The sequence below is a fragment of the Coregonus clupeaformis genome, chromosome 11 (genome assembly GCF_020615455.1).
Source record: "Coregonus clupeaformis isolate EN_2021a chromosome 11, ASM2061545v1, whole genome shotgun sequence".
Classification (NCBI taxonomy): domain Eukaryota; kingdom Metazoa; phylum Chordata; class Actinopteri; order Salmoniformes; family Salmonidae; genus Coregonus; species Coregonus clupeaformis.
This window is the reverse complement of record NC_059202.1, coordinates 42179358-42206344: the sequence shown is the minus strand read 5'-3', so window position 1 is coordinate 42206344 and position 26987 is coordinate 42179358. Positions and strand designations below refer to the sequence as shown.

Sequence of the window (26987 nt, the reverse complement as noted above, 5' to 3'; positions counted from 1 at the left end):
CCGCACAGCTGGATTTGCCTTTGTAGTCTGTGACAGTCTGTAGTATTTGCCACATGCGACCCGAGTCCAAGTTGTTGAACATCAATTCAAGTTTGAATCTATTGTCTTTTTGCATCCCTAATGCATTTGCAGAGTTCGTATCTGCTTGCCTTGTACGCGTTGCATGCCACCAAGTCAGCTGCAGTACGGGCTCTTAGCATTGTATGGATATCGGTTTTTGGTTGGGGTATGTCCGGATTGTTATTATGGGTACAACATAATCAACACATTACCTAATGAAGCCTATGACTGATGATGTATAGTCCTCAATGTTGATGGATGAGTCCTGGGTGGATGAATCTTTGAACATATTCCAATCAGTATTCTCAAAACAATCCTGCAGCATTGAGTCTGCCTCCTCTGTTCAGCGCCTCGCTATTCTCTGTGTTGGTGGCTCCCTCTTGAGTTGCTGCTTGTAGGCGGGGAGTAGGAACAGAGAAGTGTGATCTGATTGGCTGAAGTGGGGGTGGGGATGGCTTTGTAAGCGTGACAGACATTTGTGTATACATGGTCAAGCACACTGGATCCTCTTGTGGGGCAGGATACATGTTGGTGATATTTTGGGAAAATGTGTTTTAGACGGGCTTGGATAAAGTCACCCTCTACAATAAAGACTGCTTCCAGGTGAGAGGATTCTTGCAGGCTAATAACCTTGTACAGTTCGCTGATTGCCGCCTTGGTGTTTGCTTGTGGCGGTATGTACACAGCTGTGATAATAACACACGTGAAATCCCTCTGCATATAGTGGGGTCTGCATTTTAGCATTAGAAACTCCAGGTCGGGTGATGTTTTCAACTTCGGTACAACAGGAATTGTTTATGAGGGAACATAGCCCTCCCACCTGACTCTTACCAGAAGCCGCCATTCGATCCATTCGGAATATGGAGAAGCCATCTGGTTGAATAGAGTTGAGTGTATTTTCTGTAAACCACGTCTCAATAAAAACAAAAGACACAGCATTCCCTGATGTCGCTCTGTGATTGAAGCCTTGCTCCGAGTTCACAAAGTTTATTTCCATCGATTGTTCATTAGCCATCAGGATACTAGGAAGAGAAGTCCGTGTAGCCAGTCTTTTCAGCCTAGCTTGGAGTCCCCCTTTCCTTCCTCTTCTTCGTCGCTGGCTTTGCTTTAGGTGATCTCGGCCAGGAGCAACAGGTAAACCCGCTGTTCGGGAACAAAGGAGTGAATGTAGTATTCAAGATCTGGGTGTCTAGCTTCTGATTCATGATCCAACAGTGTTTGTTGGTCGTAGGAAAGTATTACATGAACATTCTGAGCAAGTAAAGTAAAGTAATAACTGATGCATAAAAAGCCATAAAAAGGCAAAGTTGAGCAGGAATTGGTAAGACGTGCGCCGTACTCAGCACCGCCATCTCTTCGCACTGTTTTTTCAAGTAAATGCGTTTTTGTAACATTTTCTGTGGAAATTGTTAAAAGCGGTCTTGTTCATAGAGTTCTATGGTTTGTTTAACTTTGCAGTCAAAAGTTTTTGTTTAGCATACTTTTTAAGTGAAAAATCATAATTCTGTTACAGTGGATTTCCCCCTACTTTTGTTTAAGCGCTTAAAATAAAATGCATTATTATTATTCCCTATATAGTGTAGCCTACTACTTTTGACCAGGGCCCATACGGCTCTGGTCAAAAGTAGTACACTGCACTATATAGGGAATAGGGGGCCATTTGGGATGCACTTTCATACTTCTAACCATAAAGACCTAACTTCTAGTTTCCTCATTCACCAATACGTTCAGAGGGAGGCTTTTGTAAACAAACTGTGATTAGTAATGTAGGCATATAAGCCTGAGTAGGATTTTTCCTTTGTGCATTGGGGAGGGTATAAGGAAATAGTTCTACAGTAGGCCTATCAGGCAAAACACACTACAACATCAATAGGCTACACAGCCAGCAAGCGGCAATATCTCATTGGGCTACTCCATCAGCTGGCTATTCCCCTAATCCCCTCCATGTTAATCAATAACCGTATGTCATGCTTGATAAGTTCCTTTCCTGAGGATGGCTCACCCCTCACAGTTCTGGGTGACTTCCACCTCCCTACGTCTACCTTTGACTCATTTCTCTCTGCCTCCTTCTTTCCACTCCTCTCCTCTTTTGACCTCACCCTCTGACCGTCCCCCCCTACTCACAAGGCAGGCAATACGCTTGACCTCATCTTTACTAGATGATGTTCTTCTAATAATCTCACTGCAACTCCCCTCCATGTCTCCGACCACTACTTTGTATCCTTTTCTCTCTCGCTCTCCTCCAACACTACTTACTCTGCCCCTACTCAGATGGTAATGCGCCGTCGCAACCTTCGCTCTCTCTCTCCCGCTACTCTCTCCTCTTCCATCCTATCATCTCTTCCCTCTGCTCAATTCTTCTCCCTCCAATCTCCTGCCTCCTCAACCCTCCTCTCCTGCCTTTCTGCATCCTTTGACTCTCTATGTCCCCTATCCTCCCGGCTGGCTCGGTCCTCCCCTCCTGCTCCGTGGCTTGATGACTCATTGCAAGCTCACAGAACAGGGCTCCGGGCAGCCGAGCGGAAATGGAGGAAAACTAGACTCCCTGCGGACCTGGCATCTTTTCACTCCCTCCTCTCTACATTTTCTTCATCTGTTTCTGCTGCTAAAGCCACTTTCTACCACTCTAAATTCCAAGCATCTGCCTCTAACCCTAGGAAGCTCTTTGCCACCTTCTCCTCCCTGCTGAATCCTCCTCCCCCTCCCCCCCTCCTCCCTCTCTGTGGATGACTTCATCACCCATTTTGAAAAGAAGGTTGACGACATCCGATCCTCGTTTGTTAAGTCAAATGACACTGCTTGTCCTGCTCACACTGCCATACCCTATGCTTTTACTTCTTTCTCCCCTCTCTCTTCAGATAAAATATTGCGACTTCTGATGGCCGGCCGCCCAACAACCTGCCCGCTTGACCCTATCCCCTCCGCTCTTCTCCAGAACATCTCCGGTGACCTTCTCCCTTACCTCACCTCGCTCATCAACTCGTCCTTGACCGCTGGCTATGTCTCTTCCGTCTTCAAGAGAGCGAGAGTTGCACCCCTTCTCAAAAAACCAACACTCGATCCCTCTGATGTCAACAACTACAGACCAGTATCCCTTCTTTCTTTTCTCTCCAAAACTCTTGAGCGTGCCGTCTTTAGCCAACTCTCTTGCTATCTCTCTCAGAATTACCTTCTTGATCCAAACCAGTCAGGTTTCAAGACTGGTCATTCAACTGAGACTGCTCTTCTCTGTGTCACGGAGGCTCTCCGCACTGCTAAAGCTAACTCTCTCTCCTCTGCTCTTGTCCTTCTAGACCGGTCTGCTGCCTTTGATGCTGTGAACCATCAGATCCTCCTCTCCACCCTCTCCGAGCTGGGCATCTCCGGCGTGGCTCACTCTTGGATTGCGTCCTACCTGACCGGTCGCTCCTACCAAGTGGCGTGGCGAGAATCTGTCTCCGCACCACGTGCTCTCACCACTGGTGTCCCCCAGGGCTCAGTTCTAGGCCCTCTCCTATTCTCGCTATACACCAAGTCACTTGGCTCTGTCATATCCTCACATGGCCTCTCCTATCATTGCTACGCAGACGACACACAACTAATCTTCTCCTTTCCCCCTTCTGATAACCAGGTGGCGAATCGCATCTCTGCATGTCTGGCAGACATATCAGTGTGGATGACGGATCACCACCTCAAGCTGAACCTTGGCAAGACGGAGCTGCTCTTCCTCCCAGGGAAGGACTGCCCGTTCCATGATCTCGCCATCACGGTTGACAAATCCATTGTGTCCTCCTCCCAGAGTGTGAAGAGCCTTGGCGTGACCCTGGACAACACCCTGTCGTTCTCTGCTAACATCAAAGCGGTGACCCGATCCTGTAGGTTCATGCTCTACAACATTCGGAGAGTACGACCCTGCCTTACACAGGAAGCGGCACAGGTCCTAATCCAGGCACTTGTCATCTCCCGTCTGGATTACTGCAACTCGCTGTTGGCTGGGCTCCCTGCCTGTGCCATTAAACCCCTACAACTCATCCAGAATGCCGCAGCTGTCTGGTGTTCAACCTTCCCAAGTTCTCTCATGTCACCCCGCTCCTCCACACACTCCACTGGCTTCCAGTTGAAGCTCGCATCTGCTACAAGACCATGGTGCTTGCCTACGGAGCTGTGAGGGGAACGGCACCTCCGTACCTTCAGGCTCTGATCAGTCCCTACACCCAAACGAGGGCATTGCGTTCATCCACCGCTGGCCTGCTGGCCCCCCTACCTCTGCGGAAGCACAGTTCCCGCTCAGCCCAGTCAAAACTGTTCGCTGCTCTGGCACCCCAATGGTGGAACAAGCTCACTCACGACGCCAGGACAGCGGAGTCACTCACCACCTTCCGGAGATACTTGAAACCCCACCTCTTTAAGGAATACCTGGGATAGGATAAAGTAATCCTTCTACCCGCCCCCCACAAATAAAAAAAACATATTGTAAAGTGGTTATCCCACTGGCTATAAGGTGAATGCACCAATTTGTAAGTCGCTCTGGATAAGAGTGTCTGCTAAATGACGTAAATGTAAATGTAATGCTTCATAAAGGGTTCATAAATGTGGCATAACTGTGACATAATCAACAATGTCAAATGTGACATAACTAGGGCTGTTGCGGTGACCGTATTACCACCACACCGGCGGTCACGAGTCATGAAGGCAGTCAAATTCCACGTGACCGTTTAGTCACGGTAATTAGGCTTCTCCAAGCGCTGATGCTGCTGATGGTCATTAGTAGCCTACCAAACTTGCTAACTGCCTGGTACTCAGCACTCTATTGTCCCTCTAATCACTCTGACATCAATGCAAATGTTATCAAAAATCTAATCAAACACTTAAATGAGAGCCCATGAGCTCATGTTGCGCAACATTCCTATAGGCTTTGCAATTGCGCGAGAAAACAGAGTGATGGCCTCTATTAAAAAGAGGAGGATCCCATCAACTTTCTATAGGCTAGGCCTACTATATTTATTTCTCAACTTTCCTAATATTAAGCACATTGGTTATCTTTACAACAGGAGTATAGCCTACCTGGCTGGCATGAAAATGAACCATGGGAAAAGCGTCCTCCATTTGCTATTTAAGTGCATAGATGACATGTATTTTTTCCATCTGCCCCTGTTTTCGATACAGGTGCATGATAATGGTCAATTCAAAACATATTTCACACATATTATTTAGTATATGTAAAGATTAAATCAAGAATAGTCTGATGGGTGACAATAAAAAAATAAAAATAAAAAGTAAAATAAAAAAGTAAAAAATAATAATGTATGCACTCACTAACTGTAAGTCGCTCTGGATAAGAGCGTCTGCTAAATGACTAAAATGTAAAAGTAAATATTAGCTTATCACTTGTGAATTATATATGATCCATTTTGAATGATGCCCAGCATAAGAAACAATGCCTTTCTTTGGCGACTTTTTCTAATCATAGTCACACACCTCATGTAGCCTAGCCCATAGGCCTATATTGTTTTTATAAGGTTTGTATTACAACTAAAGTGGCCAAATAACTTACTAAAATTAAGCATATTAATCCGCTTTACAAGGGATGTAGAGCCTAACTGGCATACATAAGCAGCGCGTGAGTTTCAAGTTTGGGGAAGATAATCTTCACCATAAAAATGCACCTTTATTCTAAAAGCATTACATGCATAATTGCATTTGCGGTCACTTTCGATGATGGTGTTTTCTGCTAATGGAACATTTGCGCTTATTGCCTACTACCATGTGCGCATTGATGCGCTTATAATGTGAAGAAATAGCCTAATAGTTTATCAATATTTTAAGCTAAACGTTCTGATCTGTTGCGTCAGCCACATTGCGTAATAAAAATTTTTTGATGCTAGTGGTTGTATTAATTTGGGATCTATCGCATCCCACAACTGTCCCAGACTATGTTTGGAATATTTATTTCTCGCACAGAATAGGTCGACTTTTGTACTATGGGGGATAGTAGATTGACATAGGCTAGTGCTTTTGCTGTTCGTTAGGCCTACTCATCTCTCCCTTAAATCATTTGGATAAAATATCCTTTCTATTTTATTCAGCTTTGTTCAATTCTATTCTTCATACTATAAAATAATACCACAGAATCCTAAGCAAGTATTGTCTGCTAAATGAACTAGTGTAGCCCACAGCCATTTGGCATAGCCAGATCAGGACCTAACATAAGGACAACTCAGAGTATGCTATTCTGTTCTTCTGAAATAGACTACATTTTCTTCATATCATGGTTCTTTAGACCTGTCTAAAATAAACAATGGATTTATTGTGAAGGTGTAGGCTTTATTACATGGATTTATTAGACTTTTTTAAATGTAAATGTTACAAAGGTCTGCATCAGTGGCTTGTAGGCTATGTGTGGAAGCCAGGAGATGCTAAATGTGTTTATGTTAATTAACGGTCAATTACCATGAGACCGACAGTTATTTGCTTGACAATCACCGGCTGACGAAATTTCGTGACTGCCACAGCCCTAGTCATGACCTACTATGTTGAATATGACATAAACATGTGCTTCATATAAAAGGGTGACATGTTGTTCTGAAGGATGGCATACACTCTAATGTGATGTCATGTTAGTCACATTACACCTAATCTCGTTCCCAGACACTTCCGCCCAAATGAGCGGAAGGTCTGGTGGACCAACGCATCAAACTTGGCCTTCATTAGTTAGTGTTAGGTTTAAAATAAAATTTGAAGAGGATAAACTGTAGAAATGGGCAGGGTTTAGCTATAATTGTGACTTTTTTACTGTGTTAAGTAGTGACAATAACAAATACTTTACTCAGTAAGGTCAATCCTATAGAATTCTATGGTCACTCCTGTTAATGGGCCAACTTTGAATGGTTGATATCCCAGGCTTATATGTGCTGCAATAACCTGGCGACGCCATTACACCAAGAAACACTTATCTTGATGTAAGCCCCCAACCTAAAGAAATAGAAAGTGTCTTTCTTCTGGAACCAAGTTACATGTTCCTCAGTACACAAACATGCACACAACAAAAAATTTGCCATATCGCGCGGTGCTGGGCCTAGTCAGGTCTTTGATACATACACCCACTCCCCCGCTGAAAGATCAGCCACAAAAGGTTGGCAGGTTGTAATCAAGCCCTGGTCTCCAGCATGGGAACAGAAGAGAAATACCTGGTGCGGTAGTCTCAGGTTGGATTAATCCAAAACATCTTAGTTCTGACACACTCACACACAAATGCAAGCTTTGCAGGTCTATCAAATCATTTAAATACCTCTCACACCCTACAGTAGTAACCTGTGGATCATGAAAAAAAACAAATAAATCAGCAGAACATTAATAACCTATTATGGCGCCGGAGGACATGGCTTCCGTTTTAAGGGCTCCTAACCAATTGTGATATTGTGTGTGTTTTTTCGCGTTATTTGTAACTTATTTTGTACATAATGTTTCTGCCACTGTCTCTTATGACCGAAAAGAGCTTGAAGCTTTCCACCTTCTCCACTGCGGTCCCGTCGATGTGGATAGGGGGTTGCACCCTCTGCTGTTTCCTGAAGTCCACGATCATCTCCTTTGTTTTGTTGACGTTGAGTGAGAGGTTATTTTCCTGGCACCACACTCCCAGAGCCTCACCTCCTCCCAGTAGGCAGTCTCGTCATTGTTGGTAATCAAGCCTACTACTGTTGTGTCATCTGCAAACTTGAGGGCTGAGCACGCGCCCTTGTGGGGCCCCAGTGTTGAGGATCAGCGAAGTGGAGATGTTGTTTCCTACCTTCACCACCTGGGGGCAGCCCGTCAGAAAGTCCAGGACCCAGTTGCACAGGGCGGGGTTCAGACCCAGGGCCTCAAGCTTGATGATGAGCTTGGAGGGTACTATGGTGTTGAATGCTGAGCTATAGTCAATGAACAGCATTCTTACATACAGTTGAAGTCGGAAGTTTACATACACTTAGGTTGGAGTCATTAAAACTTGTTTTTCAACCACTCCACACATTTCTTGTTAAAAAATTATAGTTTTGGCAAGTCGGTTAGGACATCTACTTTGTGCAAGACACAAGTAATTTTTCCAACAATTGTTTACAGACAGATTATTTCACTTATAATTCACTGTATCACAATTCCAGTGGATCAGAAGTTTACATACACTAAGTTGACTGTGCCTTTAAACAGCTTGGAAAATTCCAGAAAAGGATGTCATGGCTTTAGAAGGTTCTGATAGGCTAATTGACATCATTTGAGTCAATTGGAGGTGTACCTGTGGATTTATTTCAAGGCCTACCTTCAAACTCAGTGCCTCTTTGCTTGACATCATGGGAAAATGAAAAGAAATCAGTCAAGACCTCAGAAAAAAATGTGTAGACCTCCACAAGTCTGATTCATCCTTGGGAGCAATTTTCCAAAAGCCTGAAGGTACCACGTTCATCTGTACAAACATAGTATGCAAGTATAAACACCATGGGACCACGCAGCCGTCATACCGCTCAGGAAGGAGACGCGTTCTGTCTCCTAGAGATGAACGTACTTTGGTGCGAAAAGTGCAAATCAATCCCAGAACAGCAAAGGACCTTGTGAAGATGCTGGAGGAAACAGGTACAAAAGTATCTATATCCACTGTAAAACGAGTCCTATGTCGACATAACCTGAAAGGCCGCTCAGCAAGGAAGAAGCCACTGCTCCAAAACCGCCATAAAAAAAGCCAGACTATGGTTTGCAACTGCACATGGGGACAAAGATCATATTTCTTGGAGAAATGTCTTCTGGTCTGATGAAACAAAAATAGAACTGTCTGGCCATAATGACCATCATTATGTTTGGAGGAAAAAGTGGGTCGCTTGCAAGCCGAAGAACACCATCCCAACCGTGAAGCACGGGGGTGGCAGCATCATGCTGTGGAGGTGCTTTGCTGCAGGAGGGACTGGTGCACTTCACAAAATAGATGGCATCATGAGGAAGGAAAATTATGTGGATATATTGAAGCAACATCTCAAGACATCAGTCAGGAAGTTAAAGCTTGGTCGCAAATGGGTCTTCCAAAATCACAATGACCCAAAGCATACTTCCAAAGTTGAGGCAAAATGGCTTAAGGACAACAAAGTCAAGGTATTGGAGTGGCCATCACAAAGCCCTGACCTCAATCATATAGAAAATGTGTGGGCAGAACTGAAAAAGTGTGTGCGAGCAAGGCAGCCTACAAACCTGACTCAGTTACACCAGCTCTGTCAGGAGGAATGGGCCAAAATTCACCCAACTTATTGTGGGAAGCTTGTGGAAGGCTACCCGAAACGTTTGACCCAAGTTAAACAATTTAAAGGCAATGCTACCAAACACTAATTGAGTGTATGTAAACTTCTGACCTACTGGGAATGTGATGAAAGAAATAAAAGCTGAAATAAATCATTCTCTCTACTATTATTCTGACATTTCACATTCTTAAAATAAAGTGGTGATCCTAACTGACCTAAGACAGGGAATTTTTACTATGATTAAATGTCAGGAATTGAAAAAACTGAGATTAAATGTATTTGGCTAAGGTGTATGTAAACTTCCGACTTCAACTGTAGGTATTCCTCTTGTCCAGATGGGATAGGGCAGTGTGCAGTGTGATGGCGATTGCATCGTCTGCGGATCTATTGGTGCGGTAAGCAAAATGAAGTGGGTCTAGGGTGACAGGTAAGGTAGAGGTGATATGATCCTTGACTAGTCTCTCAAAGCACTTCATGATGACAGAGGTGAGTGCTACAGGGTGATAGTCATTTAGTTCAGTTACCTTTGCTTTCTTATGCTGCATCGGCAAGATAGAACAGCTGCTTCCGGTAAGATAAGTGGTGGAGGTCTGTGTATATTTGTAAACAACAGCTGGTGCACAAAATCTAATATTAAGGAAGTCTTGAGGTTTTTCTCACCTGAGATAGAGTATCTAATGATAAGCTGTAGACCACACTATCTACCAAGAGAGTTTTCATCTATATTTTTCATAGCTGTCTATTTACCACCACAAACCGATCCTGGCACTAAGACCACACTCAATGAGCTGAAAAAGGCCATAAGTAAACAGGAAAATGCTCATCCAGTGGCCAGGGACTTTAATGCAGGAAAACTTAAATCCGTTTGACCAAAAAAAAAAACTCTAGACCACCGTTACTCCACACACAGAGACGCGTACAAAGCTCTCCCTCACCCTCCATTTGGCAAATCTGACTATAACTCTGTCCTCCTGATTCCTGCTTAAAAGGAAAAACTAAAGCAGGAAGCACCAGTGACTCGGTGTATAAAGAAGTGGTCAGATGACGCAGATGCTAAGCTACAAGACTGTTTTGCTAGCACAGACTGGAATATGTTCCGGGATTCTTTCGAAAGCATTGAGGAGTGCACTACATCAGTCACTGCCTTCATCAATAAGTGCATCGATGACGTCGTCCCCAGAGTGACCGTACGTACATACCCCAACCAGAAGCCATGGATTACAGGCAACATCCGCACTGCGCTAAAGGGTAGAGCTGCCATTTTCAAGGTGCGGAACTCCAACCCGGATGCTTATAAGAAATCCCGCTATGCCTTCCGACAAACCATCAAACAGGCAAAGCGTCAATACAGGACTAAGATTGAATCGTACTACACCGACTCCGACGCGCGTCGGATGTGGAAGGGCTTGCAAACTATTACAGATTACAAAAGGGAAGCACAGCCGCGAGCTGCCCGGTGACACGAGCCTACCAGACGAGCTAAATTACTTCTATGCTCGCTTCGAGGCAAGCAACACTGAAGCATGCATGAGAGCTTCAGCTGTTCCGGACGACTGTGTGATCACGCTCTCCGTAGCCAATGTGAGTTATACCTTTAAACAGGTCAACATTCACAAGGCCGCAGGGCCAGACGGATTACCAGGACGTGTACTCCGAGCATGCGCTGACAAACTGGCAAGTGTCTTCACTGACATTTTCAACCGATCCCTGGCTGAGTCTGTAATACCTACATGTTTCAAGCAGACCACCATAGTCCCTGTGCCCAAGAACACTAAAGGTAACCTGCCTAAATCACTACCGGCCCGTAGCACTCACATCTGTAGCCATGAAGTGCTTTGAAAGGCTGGTCATGGCTCACATCAACACCATTATCCCAGAAACCCTAGACCCACTCCAATTTGCATACTCACCACGTGGTGAGGGTAGGCAACAACACATCCGCCACACTTATGCTCAACACGGGGGCCACTCAGGGGTGCGTGCTTAGTCCCCTCCTGTACTCCCTGTTCACCCACGACTGCGTGGCTGCGCACGACTCCAACACCATCATTACGTTTGCTGACGGCACAACGGTGGTTGGCCTGATCACCGATGACAATGAGACAGCCTATAAGGAGGTGGTCAGAGACCTGACAGTGTGGTGCCAGAACAACAACGTCAGCAAGACAAAAGGAGCTGATTTTGTACTACATCACACAGAGGGCCAAGCACGCCCCCATTCACATTGACGGGGCTGCAGTGGAGTGGGTCGAGAGCTGTTAATACATATTCATGAATTGGGGCTGGGAACATTGCTGTGATTTCCATGTGAATTGGAGAAATAAACAAGTAGGGCACTGACAGCTCAAATAAAATGTTATTTGTCACATGCACTGAATACAACAGGTGTAGACCTTACCGTGAAATGCTTACTTACAAGCCCTTAACCAACAATGCAGTTCAAGAAATAGAGTTATTTAAAATATTTACTAAATAAACTAAAGTAAAAAATTAAATAAAACGTAACACAATAAAATAACAACGATGCTATATACACGGGGGGTACAGGTTAGTCGAGGTAATTTGTACATGTAGGTAGGAGTAAAGTGACTATGCATAGATAATAAACAGCGAGTAGCAGCAGTGTAAAAACAAAGGGGGGGCCACACGGACAATGTAAATAGTCCGTGTGGCCATTTGATTAATTGTTCAGCAGTCTTATGGCTTGGGGGGTAGAAGCTGTTAAGAAACCTTTTGGACCTAGACTTGGCGCTCCAGTACCGCTTGCCGTGCAGTAGCAGAGACAGAGCTCCAGAGTTCCTCTGTGGAGATGGGAGAACCATCCAGAAGGACAACCATCTCTGCAGCACTCCACCAATCAGACCTTTATTGTAGAGTGGGCAGACGGAAGCCCCTCCTCAGCAAAAGGCACATAACAGCCTGCTTGGAGTTTGCCAAAAGGCACCTAAAGACTCTCAAACCATGAGAAACAAGATTCTCTGGACTGATGAAACCAAGATTGAACTATTTGGCCTGAATGCCAAGCGTCACATCTGGAGGAAGCCTGGCAACATCCCTATAGTGAAGCATGGTGGTGGCAGCATCATGCTGTGGGGATGTTTTTGAGTGGCAGGGACTGGGAGACCAGTCAGGATCGAGGGAAAGATGAACGGAGCAAAGTACAGCGAGATCCTTGATGAAAACCTGCTCCAGAGCGCTCATGACCTTAGACTGGGTCTGACGGTTCGTCTTCCAACAGGACAATGACCCTAAGCACACAGCCAAGACAGTGCAGGAGTGGCTTCGGGACAAGTCTCTGAATGTCCTTGAGTGGCCCAGCCAGAGCCCGGACTTGAACCTGATCTAACATTTCTGGAGAGCCCTGAAAATAGCTGTGCAGCGACGCTCCCATCCAACCTGACAGAGCTTGAGAATATATGCAGAGAAGAATGGGAGAAACTCCCCAAATACAGGTGTGCCAAGCTTGTAGCGTCATACCCAAGAAGACTCGAGGCTGTAATCGCTGCCAAAGGTGCTTCAACAAAGTACTGAGTAAAGGGTCTGAATACTTACGTAAATGTGATGTGTTTAATTTTTTATACATTTGAAAAAAATTAAAAAATAACTGTTTTTGCTTTGTCATTATGGGGTATTGTGTGTAGATTGATGAGAGAAAAAAATACAATTTAATCCATTTTAGAATTAGGCGATAACGTAAAAAAATGTGGAAAAAGTCAAGGGGTCTGAAAACTTTCAGAATGCACTGTAGGTCCTGGATGGCAGGAAACTTGGCCCCAGTGATGTACTGGGCCGTACGCACTACCCTCTGTAGCACCTTATGGTCGAATGCCGAGCAGTTGCCATACCAGGCGGTGATGCAACCGGTCAGGATGCTCTCGATGGTGCAGCTGTAGAACTCTTTGCCAAATCTTTTCAGTCTGCTGAGGGGTAAAAGGCGTTGTCATGCCCTCTTCACAACTGTCTTGGTGTGTTTGGACTATGATAGCTTGTTGGTGATGTGGACACCAAGGAACTTGAAACTCTGGATCAGCTCCACTACAGCCCCATCCATGTGAATGGGGGCATGGTCTGCCCTCCTTTTCCTGTAGTCCACGATCATCTCCATTGTCTTGCTCACGTTGAGGGAGAGGTTGTTGTCCAGGCACCACACTGCCAGGTGTCTGATCTCCTTCCTATAGGCTGTCTCATCGTTGTCGGGGATCAGGCCTACCACCGTTCTGTCATCAGCAAACATAATGATGGTGTTGGAGTTGTGCTTGGCCACGCAGTCGTGGGTGAACAAGGAGCACAGGAGGGCACTAAGCACGCACCCCTGAGTGGCTCCCATGTTGAGGATCAGGGTTGCAGATGTGTTGTAGTCTACCCTTACCACTTGGGCGTGGCCCGTCAGGAAGTCTAGGATCCAGTTGCAGAGGGAGGTGTTTAGTCCAAGGGTCCTTAGCTTAGTAATGAGCTTTGTGGGCACTATGGTGTTGAACACTGAGCTGTAGTCAATGAACAGTATTCTCACATAGGTGTTCCATTTGTCCTGTTGGGAAAGGGCAGTGTGGAGTGCGATTGAGATTGCATCATCTGTGGATCTGTTGGGGCGGTATGCAAATTGGAGTGGGTCTAGTGTTTCCGGGATGATGGTGTTGATGTGAGCCATGACCAGCCTTTCAACGCACTTCAAGGCTACCAGCGTGAGTGCTACGGGGCAGTAGTCATTTAAGCAGGTTACCTTCGCGTTCTTGGGCACAGGGACTATGGTGGTCTGCTTGAAACATGTAGGTATTACAGTCTCAGTCAGGGAGAGGTGAAAATGTCAGTTTAGACACTTGCCAGTTGGTCCGTGCATGCTCCGAGTACACGTCCTGGTAATCCGTCTGGCCCTGCGGCCTTGTGAATGTTGAACAGTTTAAAGGTCTTGCTCACATCGCAACAAAATAAGAAAAATGCCAAGGGGGGTGAATACTTTCGCAAGCCACTGTACCAGCTACTTCTCAGAGAGTTTTGAATTATCAAGGGGAGTTAAACAATTCGTAATGGCCATCAAAATACTAGCTATTAAAATCAGATCAAATAACAACATTAGAGGCTTAAAAACAAAGGTGTCCATGTATGCCAGTGACTCAAGTTTTATATTAAGTCCGCAAGCTAGATCCCTGCAATGTCTTATTGAAGATAACTTTTCTGGACTCTCTGGACTAAAACCTAATTATAATAAGTGTACAATGTTACGTATTGGATCTTTAAAAAATACAACTGTTACATTTCCCTGCAGTTTACCTATAAAATGGGCTGACGGTAAAGTAAAGTAGATATGCTTGGTATTCATTTCACAAAACATATAAAATGAGCTCTCCACAATGAATTTCAAAAGGAAACTTGTAAAAATAGACAAAATCCTGCAACCATGGAGAGGTAAATACATATCTAATTATGGAAAAACTACACTGATTAACTCCTTAGTCATATATCAGTTTAATCACTTACTTATGGTGCTGCCTACTCCTGAGGATTCGTTTTTCAAATCATGAGCAAAAAATATGTTGGTTTATCTGGGATGCTAAACCAGACAAAGGGATAAAGGGTGCCTATCTATATAATGAATATGAAGTGGGTGGGTTGAGATTATTCAATCTATAAGCACTAAACCTCTCTCTAAAAGCTTCACTTATCCAAAAGTTTTACTTGAACCCTAAATGGTTCTCAAGTAGATTACTAAGAAAAGCTCATCCATTGTTTAAAAATGGCCTTTCTGCCATTGTGCAGATTGCCATGTCTCATTTTCGATTAATTGAAAATGAAACTCTTTTCAAAGTATCTCTCTTTTTCAAACAAGCATTGCAGAGCAGGCTACAATTTCAATTTCACCCCCCTGCAAAGATAAAACAAATATTATGGCTGAACTCAAATGTGCTGGTTGATAAAATACCTGTATATATGGAAAATATGTTTGAAAAGGGTATTTTGTTTTTAAATAATATTGTAAATTGAATGGTAGAGTTTTGTCTTTCATGGAGTTATCAGAATTGTATGGGAAGGTCTGCTCAATCCAAGATTACAACCAATTGATTAAAGCATTACCCCAAAAATGGAGGAGGTAGGGAACTGGCCTGTCTGCCCAATATAAAGGATCAAAACTGTCAGAGCAATAAAAATAGCATGAATAGGAAAGTATACCAGTTTCATTTGAGGACCAGGATGTTGACAGCTGTGTGCCATGCAGATTGCAAAATAGTTGGGAAGAGATTTTTTGATGTACCGATTCCATGGTACAGTGTGTACGAGTTGATATATAAAACGACGCAAGATTCAAGACTTTGTGCTTTTCAGCTAAAATTATTGTTCAGAATTCTTGCCACCAACAAAATGTTGAATATTTGGGGCATACAATCATCGTAGTTTCTGCAGATTTTGTGTGAGGATACAGAATCAATAGACCATTTGTTTTGGTATTGCCCTCAGGTAGCCCGTTTCTGGTCTCAGGTTCAGGAATGGCTGAAAATGCATAACATTGATCTAAAATTGACCCTAGAAATAGTATTGTTGGGAGATCTGGAGAGACCGGGTCAGTCAATTACTAATACTCTTAGTAAAAGTATTTATCTTCAACTCGCAATCTGTGGATTCTATTCGATTAGATAGATTAAATTTTTTTGTTAAACATCACAGAATATTTGAAAGATGGTGCATAGAAATCCGAAGAGGGTGGCCAGCAGAGATAGATGGGATGGGCTTAGGGAAGCTGAGGGTTGGGATGTGGAATTGGAGACAAGTGGGAGTGGGTGGGGGATAGAATGACGGTCAAACATAAAAGTCAAAAAATAAAGTCAAAATAAAACATAACAAACAGTAAGTTTGAATGACACTGAGGGGCAGTGTTGTTACAGCTAATGCCTGTTTGCCTGAGGCTGATGTGTTGCAGGTGTTTATACACATGCATATACACACACTCTCATTCAAATGCACAAACGTGCACATACACGGACACACACGAAAATAGTGCCATACATGCACTCAAACATATTCAGTTGGCCTTACTTTTATGGGAGTTCTCAGATAGTTGAGAGGCAGCTCTTGGGAACTGTGGGGGGGATCTTGGAGGGCTGGTGGCCTGGCGGTTGGGAGCTTTGGCCGGTGGCTGATGGGTCGCTGGTTCGGGTCCCTGTTTTTGAATTTATGGGAGATCTGTCGATGTGCCTTTGGGCAGGGCGTTGACCTTGGTTGCTTCTGTGGGTCGCTCTGGATGGGATTCTGTTAGATGACTAATGTGATGTAGATGTTGAGCGGTTCCAGGTGACTACCTCATGAAGCTGGTTGAGAGAATGCCAAGAGTGTGCAGAGCTGTCATCAAGGCAAAGGGTGGCTATTTGAAGAATCTCAAATATAAAATATACTTTGATTTGTTTAACACTTTTTTGGTTAATGCATGATTCCATATGTGTTATTTCACAATGTTGATGTCTTCACTATTATTCTACAATGTAGAAAATAGTAAAAATAAAGAAAAACCCTTGAATGAGTAGGTGTTCTAAAACTTAAGAATTCAAGGCACACTTAACCAGGATGGCTACCACAGCATGCTGCAGCTATACGCCATCCCATCTGGTTTTGGCTTAGTGGGACTATCATTTGACCTGGCCGCCACAATCCCCTGACCTCAACCCAATTGAGATGGTTTGGGATGAGTCGGACAGCAGAGTGAAGGAAAAGCAGCCAACAAGTGCTCAGCATATGTGGAGACACCTTCAAGACTGTTGGAAAAGCATTCCAGGTGAAGCTGGATGAGAGAATGCCAAGAGTGTGCAAAGCTGTCTTCAAGGCAAAGGATGGCTATTTATTTAACACTTTTTTGGTTACTAAATGATTCCATATGTGTTATTTCATAGCTTTGATGTTTGCTATTATTCTAAAATGTAGAAAATAGTAAAAATAAACAAAAACCCTTGAATGAGTAGGTGTGTCCAAACCTTTGACTGGGACTGTGTGTGTGTGTATATATATATAAAACTGTATACAATGCAATTGAGGTGAGTGCGTTGGAAATGCTTCTGGCAGTTAATCTGCTTCTGTTCTGTGGGCGGCACTGTGTGCTCTTTTTAAAGGTTGGGTCCCAATCTCTCAAAGGCCCTAGGATACAAGTGGACAGGGGTGGTCTGCCAGTCACTTGGACGACAATCCAACTTGGGATGAGGGGAGGTTTTAGCGGGTGGAATAGTGGAGAACAATTGGAGGTTTACTCAGTAGCAGTGCAAATACCATGGTATTGCTATATTGACACTCAGTCATTAAGGTACTTTTTAATGGTAAGTTTACAAACATATATAATGATAAATAAAATATAAACTTGTATCTAATTACGCTCTCTCTGCACAATGGAGACCGACAGGAGGGTGGTGCGGCAGGTGCCGCTTCTCCTCCAGATGCTGTTATTTTATGTAAAACATCAGGTGTACGCCGACCCCAGCTAAGTAACTCATGCAAAGATTTAAAGCGCAATTATGCGTTTTATCTCCAGTACATTGCCATGATTGGCAGTTATGTAGCTGCTCTACTGATAATCTCAGTGCGTCCTTGTTGGGATGACACAATCAATCTACTGTCGGGGAATGCCAACACCCCAGAAAAACACATTGGTTCACCGTTCCACGGGAGCGGACAGTACACAGCATACCATAATGTTCTGAATAATGGCCAAGTCTACCTCGCTGCCTATTCGACTGAATCGCTTAGGAGTAACAAACACAAGTCCAACATCTATCGGAAACTGCTAAACTACCTGTTCACTACCCTCCTGCTCCCCTGGGATGTGCAACTCAACCCTGGCCTTAACATCACAGAGCCAGCGATACTCACCGCAGTGGATGCCCGCGTCCTCTAATCATCGCCGCCGCGAAAGTGGGTGAGTGCTATGGTCCCATGATTTCTCTCGAGTCACCCGGCTCCAAGATGAAATTTGACGCTCCAAACATATCCAAGTCGATATACGCGATCCGCGACTCTGCTTCTGGCACACAAGCTGTTTTAATTAGTTCCCCGCATCCAGTGCAAACATAAGGGATAGTTAATTGCACTACCGAACTGCCCCTAAACAAAACAAAACAAAAACGGCCTAAACCTAGCCGTCAGAAAACAGACATTTTTACTTTTTTCAATGTGTCAATCACTCTCGAGTCATCTGGGACCCACGAGCTAAGCCCAAGGGACTACCAGGGAGGCACTTGAACATTTGCAGTGTCATTCCAAAAAGTGATCAAATTCAACATCTTCTCACAGACTCCAACCTTGACTTCCTCTACCTTTCAGAGACATGGCTCCATAAAAACTCTCCATCTACTACTTTGATTGTGCCTGGCTACAATGTTGTCAGGAGAGACAGGATTGAGGGAAGAGGAGGGGGTCTGATGATTTACATTTCATTTAAAGAACATGTCTGATGTAAACAAATTGAGTGGTCATGTGAACTAGAATGCATTGGCCTAAATGTTACACTGTCTCCCCAAATGTATTTTACCCTTATTGGAACGTATAGACCACCTTCCACCAAAAGTTTGTTTTTTGATCAGTTTAATAACATGCTTAGGGAATGTGATTTTGGGAAAGAGGTAATCTTAATGGGAGACTTTAACGTTAATTATGAAGACAAGTCTTGTAGGAAAACCCTCAAACGGATCACTAACACCTTTGACCTTACACAGCTAGTTAAAGGCCCAACCAGGGTGACTTGTTGTTTAAAACACAGATTGATCTGGTGTTCAGTAATAAACCAGAAAGAGTGACTAAATCATTCAATATGGTTACGGGCTGTCTGATCATAATCTGACACTTATAGCCAGAAAGCTTTCCAAGATCAGATTTAACCTCTCTACTGTTAGAAAGCCTGATCAGCTCAGAATACCTAAGAGTGAATTAAATGATTTTGAAAAATGCAATTAAGGGAATTAACTGAAATGATCTCTTTTTTTATCAACATAATTGGTGAAGCAAATGGAAATTCTAAATTGATCTGGGAGAATCTAAAAAAGTTAACAGGGAAAGACCATAGTAACACTGCAAAAAGACTAGAAATCAATGTGAATGACAGTCTAACACAGGATGCAGTCGAAATAGCAACAGCCTTCAATTCCTACTTTGTTGACTCTGTCAAGGTACTGACATAGAACCACTCCACTGGGCTCAGCGCTAGTGAATGACACTCAACCTGTCTTCATCATAAGGGAGGTTTCTGTCTGCTAAATGACTGAAATGTAAAATGTAAATGTTTCTGAGTCAGAGGTGAACAAGGTGATTAGCTCACTAAAGAACTCCAAAAGATGTGTTTGGGCTGGACTACACCTTTCTTAAAAACTACAGGGTCACTCATTGGCCCCATTACCAAGGTCACCAACACATCTATCGGTCAGCGGGTGTTTCCAAGGGTCTGGAAGGCGGCCATAATAACAGCCATCTTTAAATCAGGTGACCCTGCTGAAATGAGTAACTACAGGCCCATTAGTATACTACCTGTGGTGTCGAAGGTTGCTGAAAAGTGTGTAGCAGAGCAACTGATTGCCCACCTCAACAACAGCCCCTTCACATTACACTATGTGCAGTTTGGCTTCAGTTCAAAACACTCCACAGAAACGGCCAACTGCTTTCTTCTGGAAAATGTGAAGCCCAAGATGGACAAAGGGGGCGTTGTAGGGCTTTATTTCTAGACCTAAGGAAAGCATTTGATACTGTTAACCATGAGGTTCTCATCACAACTGTCCAAGTCCAACTTTTCCCCTGATGCCTTGAGATAGATGAAATCATACCTTGTAGGCAGAACCCAGTGTGTCAGAGTGAGCAATGAGCTGTCGCCCACTCTTAGCTATGATGTGGGCGTGCCCCAAGGGTCAATACTGGGGCCCCTCCTGTTCAGCCTGTACATTAATGATCTGCCTTCTGTCTGTACTGGGTCTGAAGTTCAAATGTATGCAGATGATACAGTGATATATGTGCATGCAAAGAGCAAACAACAAGCTGCACAAGAACTCACTACTGTAATGGTCCAGGTTACAAAGTGTCTCAATGACTCATGTTTGCATCTCAATGTGAAAAAAAACAGTCTGCATGTTCTACACAAAGAGGACAACTGATGCTACTGAGCCAGATGTACAGTGGGGAGAACAAGTATTTGATACACTGCCGATTTTGCAGGTTTTCCTACTTACAAAGCATGTAGAGGTCTGTAATTTTTATCATAGGTACACTTCAACTATGAGAGACGGAATCTAAAACAAAAATCCAGAAAATCACATTGTATGATTTTTAAGTAATTAATTTGCATTTTATTGCATGACATAAGTATTTGATCACCTACTAACCAGTAAGAATTCCAGCTCTCACAGACCTGTTAGTTTTTCTTTAAGAAGCCCTCCTGTTCTCCACTCATTACCTGTATTAACTGCACCTGTTTGAACTTGTTACCTGTATAAAATACACCTGTCCACACACTCAATCAAACAGACTCCAACCTCTCCACAATGGCCAAGACCAGAGAGCTGTGTAAGGACTTCAGGGATAAAATTGTAGACCTGCACAATGCTTGGATGGGCTACAGGACAGTAGGCAAGCAGCTTGGTGAGAAGGCAACAACTGTTGGCGCAATTATTAGAAAATGGAAGAAGTTCAAGATGACGGTCAATCACCCTCGGTCTGGGGCTCCATGCAAGATCTCACCTCGTGGGGCATCAATGATCATGAGGAAGGTGAGGGATCAGCCCAGAACTACACAGCAGGACCTGGTCAATGACCTGAAGAGAGCTGGGACCACAGTCTCAAAGAAAACCATTAGTAACACACTACGCCGTCATGGATTAAAATCCTGCAGCGCACGCAAGGTCCCTCTGCTCAAGCCAGCGCATGTCCAGGCCCGTCTGAAGTTTGCCAATGACCATCTGGATGATCCAGAGGAGAAATGGGAGAAGGTCATGTGGTCTGATGAGACAAAAATAGAGCTTTTTGGTCTAAACTCCACTCGCCTTGTTTGGAGGAAGAAGGATGAGTACAACCCCAAGAACACCATCCCAACCGTGAAGCATGGAGGTGGAAACATCATTCTTTGGGGATGCTTTTCTGCAAAGGGGACAGGACAACTGCACCGTATTGAGGGGAGGAAGAATGGGGCCATGTATAGCGAGATCTTGGCCAACAACCTCCTTCCCTCAGTAAGAGCATTGAAAATGGGTCGTGGCTGGGTCTTCCAGCATGACAACGACCCGAAACACACAGCCAGGGCAACTAAGGAGTGGCTCTGTAAGAGGCATCTCAAGGTCCTGGAGTGGCCTAGCCAGTCTCCAGACCTGAACCCAATATAACATCTTTGGAGGGAGCTGAAAGTCCGTATTGCCCAGCGACAGCCCCAAAAACTGAAGGATCTGGAGAAGGTCTGTATGGAGGAGTGGGCCAAAATCCCTGCTGCAGTGTGTGCAAACCTGGTCAAGACCTACAGGAAACGTATGATCTCTGTAATTGCAAACAAAGGTTTCTGTACCAAATATTAAGTTCTGCTTTTCTGATGTATCAAATACTTATGTCATGCAATAAAATGCAAATTAATTACTTAAAAATCATACAATGTGATTTTCTGGATTTTTGTTTTAGATTCCATCTCTCACAGTTGAAGTGTACCTATGATAAAAATGACAGACCTCTACATGCTTTGTAAGTAGGAAAACCTGCAAAATAGGCAGTGTATCAAATACTTGTTCTCCCCACTGTAGATTGCAAAATAGTTGGGAAGAGATTTTCAATGTACCGATTCCATGGCACATGGTTTATGAACTGATACACAAAACAACAAAGGATTCAAATCTTTGAGTTTGTCAATAAAAAATATTATACAAAATTCTTGCAACCAATAGAATGTTATATATATGGAGGATACAACCATCCCAGCTCTGCAGATTTTGCTGTGAAGAGACAAAACCCCCCAAAAAACAACAACACCGTGAGCGCATCGGACATGAAACGAAACACCAATCCAAATGTAAAAACAGCAAAAAATAGATAAGTTCGCAGTCAAAACCACTCATCTTTGGGTAACGGGAAGCGGGGTTCCAAAATACAATCATATCACACGCAGTTTTACCATTTATCAAATATTTTTATGCAGACTAGCTAAAAAAGAAGCGAAACTTCAAATTATTAAATGGATTATGATAATTTGGTGATTAAATTTAAAACTTAAATTCGCACCCCCTGTTTTCATTCGCTCCATGGCTCAGACGAGTGTAGGCTATGGCGAAAAGTTTTGGCTCAGCCAAAGATTATCTATTATATTCATCAGCTCAGTCACGATTTAAGAAGAGGAAGAACTTTGCATTTTTTTTCTGATTAATAAACAAGGACATTCTGGTGGGTGGTAACATTGAAATAAAACCCAGCCCTGAAAAGAAACGTAGACTGAAACGTATTAGCATGTCATATCATAAGGGAAACACATGGCATTGGCACTGAAAATATCTGAAGTTATCACTTCGGATTTTCCACTTCAACCCCAAATATATCATACTGACTAAAACGATGACTTATTGACTTAAATCGTTGTGCAACTTCTTGGGGAAGCTATGGGCATCATCTTTCTACGGAAAAAAGTGAATTGACACTCTTCTGGGAAATGAGCTGTAAACATGTTTTTAAATCTCTCTGCCCCATGGCAAAATGAGTAGAAGTGCATTGCATTCGTTATAAAATCGAAACATTTGGGTCAAAAGGTTTGAGACCCACTGAGCAAGCAAACAGACCGCTGATTTGCTGTACAGCTATAGGATCGGGTGCAGCGCAAATGTCTAATTATAGGGAGAGAGGAATGCCATAAATAAATATGCAGCTCCAAAAATAGTTTGGTGATCAAGAATATTTACTATGTACTTTGCAAGCTCACCAGCAATAGGGCATCAAGCAACAATTACTAGCATAGGCCTACTGGTCTTCTGGTGTGTCAAAATTGCTTGAAATTAATACTTTACTTATTAAGCTTGCATTTGGAATTTGTTGTAAAAATTATTACATAATCAAAATGTGTTGTAGACCAAATAATTTAAAAAAGGTCTGTCTGGTAGCATTAAAGTCATTGCATGTATATATATATATTTTACTTGCTCTTAGAGAATGCACAACTTGGACTTGACCAGTTCAACTTGGGACTCGATTTGAGACTCGAACAATAGTGACAATGTCATTCGCTCCTACGCCCTTCTGGATAAAACACTGGGGTAAATCCTGTATGGAAATGCGACAATTGTCTATGCTTATGGACACTTTACCTTCAAGTTGAGTGACATAGTTTACAATAGGCCTACCCATTGATGACACAAACATAGGCTATATCTGATGAGCAGACATACATAAAATAGGCTACAACCAGACAGATGGCTCCTTATCTTTCGCTGTGTGGCGGCGGCGGCGGCTCACTCACACTCATTCAATGTTTATGCTTTTACACCTTTGGCCCCATGTCTGGCATTCCTCACCTTGTTTGACACACTTCAAGCGGATCGGATCTTTGCAGTGTTTGATGACAGCCAGAACATCCCGGGTGGTGAGCCCGGCCACGGGCGTGTTGTTGACCTCCAGCAGCAACTCATCCTGGGCCAGCTTGCCGCTCTGGAGGGTCTCTTTACCTTGTTTCACCTCCCCGAAGTAGGGGAACTGCCCAATCTCCGCGCCCCCCTTCAGCTCGAAGCCAAATTCCCCTTCTATGCTCCTGGTTACGACCGCTTCGTGGACTTTGTTGGTCCAGTGATTTTTCTTCTTCAGGCTCTTGGACATCGTTGAGCGAGTATCATCAAGCCGGGGCGCCCATTCGATAGCCTAGCGTCTCATCCCGGCCTTTGTGTCATGCAGATCGGCTCCCACCAGCTCAGAGCGCCGACTGTAGCTCCATCACCGACACACGCCAGGCGTAGTATCCGTCTAGCACGCAGCGTATCCAGGCAGGGAGTCTGCAGTACAGCTCGGTGGAGAATCAGGCCGTCACAAACACACACAGGCAAGACACAGAAGATAGGCTACTAGCGGGTGAACCGGATGTGAAGTCTGGAGGAGGGGAGATTAATGGTTCTGGTTCGGAGAGGAGGGATGGAAAGGAAAAAAAAATAGATGTGCAAATGAATGTTCTTTAGTCTTCACCAACAGATTGCTCATACCGCATAGACCAGCTGAGATTGAGCACACGCAGATTTAAAGCAACAAGCATCACTTATACATGGCATCAAATATTCCCCCACAAGCTTTTTCCATGTATTATTATGCTATTGCAGTAAGAGAAAAACAAGCGTCTGATGTCGGCCGTCTGACTTGTCTCTGATAGATGCAATACACACCACGAGTGTCTAATGGTCTGTGTTCAGCCAGTTAAGTGTAGCCTACAGTGCCAGCAGAAAGTATTCACACCCCTTGTCTTTTTCAAAAATATGTTGTGTTACAGCCTGCATTTAAAGTTGATTAAATTGAGATTGTGTGTCACTGGCCTACACACAACACCCCATAATGTCAAAGTGGAATTATGTTTTTTAGAATTTAAATGAAAAGCTGAATAAGTATGAGTCAATAAGTATTCAACCCCTTTGTTATGGCAAGCCTAAATAAGTTCTGGTGTAAAAATTCAAATTAACAAGTGACATAATAAGTTAAATGTGCTCACTCTGTATGCAATAATAGTGTAACATGATTTTTGAATGACTACCTCATCTTTATATCCCACACTTACAATTATCAATGTCCCTTAGTTGAGCAGTGAATTTCAAACACAGATTCAACCACAAAGACCAGGGAGGTTTTCCAACGCCTTGCAAAGAAGGACACTTATTGGTAGATGGCTAAAAATAAAGTAGCCATTGAATATCCCTTTGTGCATGGTGAAGTTATTAATTACACTTTGGATGGTGTATCAATTCACCCAGTCACTACAAAGATACAGCAGTCACTACAAAGATACAGGCATCCTTCTTAACTGCCGGTGAGGAAGGACGCTCAGGGATTTCACCATGAGGCCAATTGTGACTTTAAAACAGTTACAGAGTTGAATGGCTGTGATAGGAGAAAACTGAGGATGGATCAACAACATTATACAATAGTTACTCCTAGGGCTGTGGCAGTCACGAAATTTCGTCAGCCGGTGATTATCAAGCAAATAACTGTCTCACGGTAAATGACCGTTAATTAACATAAACACATTTAGCATCTCCTGGCATCCACACATAGCCTACAAGCCACTGATGCAGACCTTTGGAATATCTACATTTTAAAAAGTATAATAAATCTATGTAATATAGCCTACACCTTCACAATAAATCCATTATTCATTTTAGACAGACAGTCTAAAGAAGCATGATATGAAGAAAGTATAGTCTATTTCAGAAGAACAGAATAGCATACTCTGGTTGTCCTTATGTTAGGTCCTGATCTGGCTATGCCAAATGGCTGTGGAATACTTGTTCATTTAGCAGACAAGGTTTGCTTAGAATTCTGTGGCATTATTTTATAGTATGAAGAATAGAATTGAACAAAGCTGAATAAAATGTTTTCTCCAAACGATTTGAGGGAGTGTGCACATACGGCTATTCTATGTCGAGCGGTTAACAAAGAAATAGGTATCCCTATATGCTTAATTTAAAGTTATTAACCTCTTAAGGATCTGACCCTTAAAAAAAAAAAAAATCGCCTTGATACCATTTGAAAGGAAACAGTTTGAACTTTGTGGAAATGTGAAATTAATGAAGGAGAATATAACACATTAGATCTGGTAGAAGATAATACAAACAAAAAAACATGCGTTTTCTGATTTTTTTTTTGTTCCATCATCTTTGAAACGCAAGAGAAAGGCCACAATATAATATTGCAGTTTAGGTACCGTTTAGATTTTGGCCACTAGATGGCAGCAGTGTGTTTGGAATGTTTCAGATTGATCCAGTGAAGTATTGCAATACTGGACTATTTTGTATCAAGTCTGCCCAAATGTGCCGAATTGGTCAATTGATACATTTTCAAGTACATAACTATAGAGAACATACAAAAATGATATGGTAATACAAAATGTAAGTTTACACACTCCCAGGAATGTCATACATGACTGATCATTAGCTTATACACTAACTTTCACACATCTACATTTTTACATTTTAGTAATTTAGCAGACGCTCTTATCCAGAGCAACTTACAGTTAGTGAGTGCATACATTTTTCATACTGGCCCCCTGTGGGAATTGAACCCACAACCCTGGCGTTGCAAGTGCCATGCTCTACCAACTGAGCCATCTAGATGGCTGGGCGGGGTGGGTGTGGAACCAGAGACAGCAGGGGTTCAAACTTTAGAACCCAGTTCCTACATTTGAATATAAAAATTGATTTTATCAAACAAAACTATGCTACATTTTATCTCTGGGACCATTAGGATGACAAATCAGAGCAAGATTACTGAAAGTAAGTACATTATTTACCTTCAGAGGTGAATGTATCAAACCAGTTGCCGTGATACATTTTTTGTTGTTGTCTACTCTCCTCAAACAATAGCATGGTATTTTTTCACTGTAATAGCTACTGTAAATTGGACAGTGCAGTTAGATTAACAGGAATTTAAGCTTTCTGCCCATATAAGACATGTCTATGTCCTGGAAAATTTTCTGTTACTTATAACAGTCATGCAACACCGAACCCGTAGAGGTTAATGTAACTTTAGTTG

General features: G+C 43.2%; 1 protein-coding gene across 5 annotated transcripts in view; it reads right to left on the bottom strand.

Moving 5' to 3' along the window:
• The window catches only part of LOC121555266 (membrane-associated guanylate kinase, WW and PDZ domain-containing protein 2), a 333480-nt gene extending 308913 nt beyond the window's left edge, over nucleotides 1–24567 (bottom strand). For 3 of the 5 annotated variants that reach the window (XM_045223560.1, XM_041869071.2, XM_045223559.1), the window contains exon 1: nucleotides 23780–24567. In XM_045223560.1, the coding sequence (XP_045079495.1) occupies nucleotides 23780–24077 (298 nt within the window). In that variant the 5' untranslated portion in view covers nucleotides 24078–24567. The remainder of the gene's footprint in view (nucleotides 1–23779) is intronic. The other 2 variants (XM_041869073.2, XM_041869076.2) reach the window with 1 other exon arrangement.
• Between the last annotated feature and the right edge of the window lie 2420 nt (nucleotides 24568–26987).